Source organism: Lactuca sativa, chromosome 4 (genome assembly GCF_002870075.4).
Source record: "Lactuca sativa cultivar Salinas chromosome 4, Lsat_Salinas_v11, whole genome shotgun sequence".
In the NCBI taxonomy this organism is placed as follows: Eukaryota; Viridiplantae; Streptophyta; class Magnoliopsida; order Asterales; family Asteraceae; genus Lactuca; species Lactuca sativa.
In genome coordinates, this window is record NC_056626.2 from 173,968,814 (window position 1) to 173,973,015 (window position 4,202).

At 34.5% G+C, this 4,202-nt stretch overlaps 1 protein-coding gene across 1 annotated transcript; it reads left to right on the plus strand.

Moving 5' to 3' along the window:
• The first annotated feature begins 2,335 nt into the window (after positions 1-2,335).
• Positions 2,336-2,728, plus strand: LOC111904685 (uncharacterized mitochondrial protein AtMg00810-like). Its single transcript, XM_023900418.1, has one exon. It carries the CDS (start codon positions 2,336-2,338, stop codon positions 2,726-2,728), a length of 393 nt encoding a protein of 130 aa, XP_023756186.1.
• Positions 2,729-4,202: the final 1,474 nt, after the last annotated feature.

The following is a 4,202-nucleotide window of genomic DNA, read 5'->3' on the forward strand; positions in this document are numbered from 1 at the left end:
AATAAAAGAATTAACTTTTCTTTATTTTATAACTTATGGAATTAATTAAGGTTACACTTTTTTTTTTATTTTATATTTATTTTATTAAATGAAGAGACTCTTGGTCCTCCATAACTTGAGGACAAGTTATGGAGTCATAAAACCATTTAATTAGAACTAGACTCTTCATTTTGTAACCTTTGCCAATTTTTATGAGTTTTATGATTCTTAAATGTGACTTTTCATATAACTTGAGGACAAGTTACAAAAACACATTTTAGAATCAATTCTTAGATTAATTTGGATTAAAACCAACTATCACATAATTTTCATCATTAATCCAAATTCACTCATAAAACAAGATAACACAAAAAACTTTTGGTGATCCATAACTTATTCTTAAGTTATGTAATCCTTTAAAACATTAACACCAAATTTTGTAACTCCAAAAAAAACTTTGAATCAATTTTTTTTTTAAAACCTTTTCAAATCCATAACTTATGGAGGTTTCAAAAAAAATAAAACTTTTTAGATCAAACTTTTAAAACTAATAAAATAATCATATTATTTTATCTTTTATTAAATTTGACCTATTCAACTCATAAAGCAAATTATTCAAATTTTACAAATAATTAGTCTTTCACAAGAACAAGTAATTATCTTAAAATTTGACGAACTTCATGTTTTTTTTTCTTTTTTTTTTCAACTTTGAAAATAAAATATTTGCATCAATATAACAGAAAACAACCTGGCTCTGACACCACTGTTGGGTTTTGAGCATTCTAACACTTCCTAAGTGTACATGCAACCCTAAATACCTTGGATCTATGTTTTCTCTATTATACATGCAAATAAGAACATCCAAGGTATTATCCTAATCTAGCATACAAAAACTATGAATGTAACAAGATAGAATACATACCTCTTGATGTAGCTTGATGTCTTCAAGCTTTAAGAGCTTAGCCCCAATAGTGTGGAAGCCTCAAGTGGAATCACAAATCACCAAGACACCTTGGAATACTTTAGAGAATATGATTACTTGGTTCTCTCTAGTGAAATTAGCTAGCCCTTCTTTAGTGTATCCACACTAGTGCTAATTTCACCAACCAAAGACATATTTATATAGTATGGAGGATTAGGGTTAAACCCTAATACCCATGACCTTTCATTTCCTAGGATCCATGGGTTAAACACTCCATGGACTACCCATGAAAGCTTAGCCCAACCTAAATGAACTTGGCCCATTCCATATATATAAGAGTCCATATTTAATTAGTTCCTTTTGATCACTTAATTAATTATAAATTAATTCTTGATCAATACTAATTAAATAATATGATTCCATATTAATATATTAGAACATATAATATATTAATATTAATCATAAACATACTATTCTCAAAAGATTATCCATATAAATTGTGTCGGTGAAGTGCAACCCAAATGGACCATGCCGGGTTGGGTCAAGTACATACCAAATATAGTTATGGACTTAGACATTAATCCAACAGTTAATACATGTCTCTATTCTTGCTTTATCTCTCAAATAGAGCCAAAGAACGTTGAAATGGCTTTGAATGAGCCCAACTGGGTAGATGCTATGTAAGAAGAGTTAAATCAATTTGAGAAACTCGGGGTTTGGATGCTGGTTGAACTTCCTAAGGGAAGAAAGTCTCTTGACACACACTGGGTATACAACAACAAGCAGGATGATTCTGGAGTCATAGTGTGCAACAAGGCAAGATTGGTGGTTCGTGCGTTTAGACAGATTGAGGGTCTTGAATACACTGAGGTTTACGCTTCGGTGGCTCGCTTGGACGCTATCCATATCTTCCTTGCATACGCTTCCTACATGAACTTCACAGATTAGCAAATGGATGTCAAGACAGCCTTCTTGTATAGCAAGGTGAAAGCAGAAATCTACGTTGATCAATCTCCTTGGTATATTAACTCGAAGTTTCCCAATCATGTTTACAAGTTGGACAGGGTATTGTATGGGTTACATGAAGCTCCTAGAGCATGGTATGTAAATTTCACAAAACACTTGCTCGAATATGGATATTCTTGCGACACTATCGATCAAACTTTGTTCATCACGCATGTGGGTAATAGTCAGATTCTAGTCCAGATCTATGTTGACGACATTATCTTCGGGTATACATGTCAACAACTATCCAAAGAGTTCGAAGGAGTGATGAAAACGAGGTTCGAGATGAGTTCGTTAGGCAAAATGACCATGTTTTTGGGGCTTCAGGTACAACAAAGATCAACTGGAATCTTGCTCCATCAAGAAAAGTATGTGGAAGATATACTTGAGTAGTTTGGGTTTCAAGACACAAAACCTGCCTTGACGCCAATGGTTGAGAGACCCTTGCTTACTCCAGATATTGAGGGCGAATCCGTAGATCAAGCTCACTACACATTAATGATCGGTTTGTTGATGTATATATCTGCAAGTCGTCTAGACATCATGTTTGCAGTTTGTCAATGCGCATGCTATGAAGCTAATCCTAAACTTTCACATCTTATTGTTGTCAAAAGAATCTTTTGGTATCTTAAAGGCAGCCCAAATTTGGGTCTTTGGTATCTGAAAAATTCTGAATTTCATTTAAATGCATTTGTTGATAGAAATTATGGAGGCTGTGAGCTTGACAGGAAGTCTACATCAGGAGGATCTCAATGCCTTGGTGACCGGCTGGTGTCTTGGCAGTGCAAGAAACAGCACACCGTCTCAACCTCAACAACATAAGCGGAATATGTTGTTGCCTTTGCTTGTTGCACTCAAGTTATATGGATCCAACATCAGTTGTTGGATTATAGATTGAACTATTTAGAAACCCTATATTTTGTGATAATAAGGGTACAATTCAAATTGCTAAAAATCCAGTCCAACACTCGAAAACCAAGCACATTGACATCAAAATTCATTTCATTAGAGATTGTGATAAGCGTTCGCTTATTCGGCTAGAACAGGTTCCCACTGCAAATAATGTGGCAGATCTGATCAGAAAGCCGTTTAACAAAGCTCGATTCGATGTGCTTGTGAGCTTTTTGAAAATGATATGTTTTGAGGACTAATTTTTGTTTTAGGTTAATTTAAATTTGTGCATTTTAATTTCATTCTCAGCCATGCACAAATTTAGGGGGAGAAATAAACAAAAATCAAACAAAAACAAGAAATTTAAAAATCCAAAACATTAAGAAAATATGAAAATAAAAAAAAATGTTGCTGATAGTTCTTGTCTTTTGGTGATGTGTCGAGAAGTGATATAATCATGTGATAACAGACAATCTGAATCTGTGTAAGGAGCCAAAGTCAAATTGTCTAGACTCTGTGTTCGATGCGCTAGTAGGCATAGAATTTTTTCAAAATGGACTTGACTAGGATCAGATGAACTTAAGGAATCTAGAGACCTGACAACTCTTGACCTATATAGTTCCACTTGGCCTGACAATACGACGCTTGGGTAAGTTGAGTAGAGAGATATACATGAGAATCTGTGGATACATTAAATGATCTGTATAATTGTGGATTAAATTTTTCCTCGATGTGCGGACTATGTCCTTCATTCCAGTATTGACGGGGCAACTGGGGAATTCTGATAAATTCGGTCTTCAGAAAATTATTTTCTTTCTTTCTGTCTGTTAGTCATATGTTACTTCCTCTGCTGATTGGAAGAGATCCGACCTGGAATGCAACATATGTAACTTTTTCTCTATGCATCCTCTTTTATGCTATTCTTCCTACCTATTTTTCATATATTGTCTCCTTTGCATGATTTATAATCCGAGTTGGTACATAGTATCTGCATCCTTTAATTTCTCAATCCCTTAAAACTCTAGTTAGTCATATGTTTCACTCTCTACGTGATTGTGTGACAATCCGAAATTTCTATCTTGAATAGTTGTTCAAATCAATCAAAGTTGGACTCAATTTGCTATCTTGTAGCATTGTTTACATTCAATTAGAGTGTTTTAAGCCTAGTACATCCAAGAAATGAGTGTTAGGATTTATCTGCTTGAGTCCATTGTGCACCTAGCAAGCCATAAACTTCAACATGTGGTGTTTACGGCCACACCATATGAGTTTACGGCCGTAAACTCAAGGTGGCCGTAAACTTATGTCCTTAAACATGATATTCCATCTCTTTTCTTCATTAGTCACCACTACACCTCAAGAACTCGAATTCTCTCTCAAGTATCATCACGAGTTTTCATCTTGA

What these genes read in the sequence shown, in the direction of transcription:
- LOC111904685 (XM_023900418.1), top strand. Translation starts at nt 2,336, where the DNA reads ATGGTTGAGAGACCCTTGCTTACTCCAGATATTGAGGGCGAATCCGTA.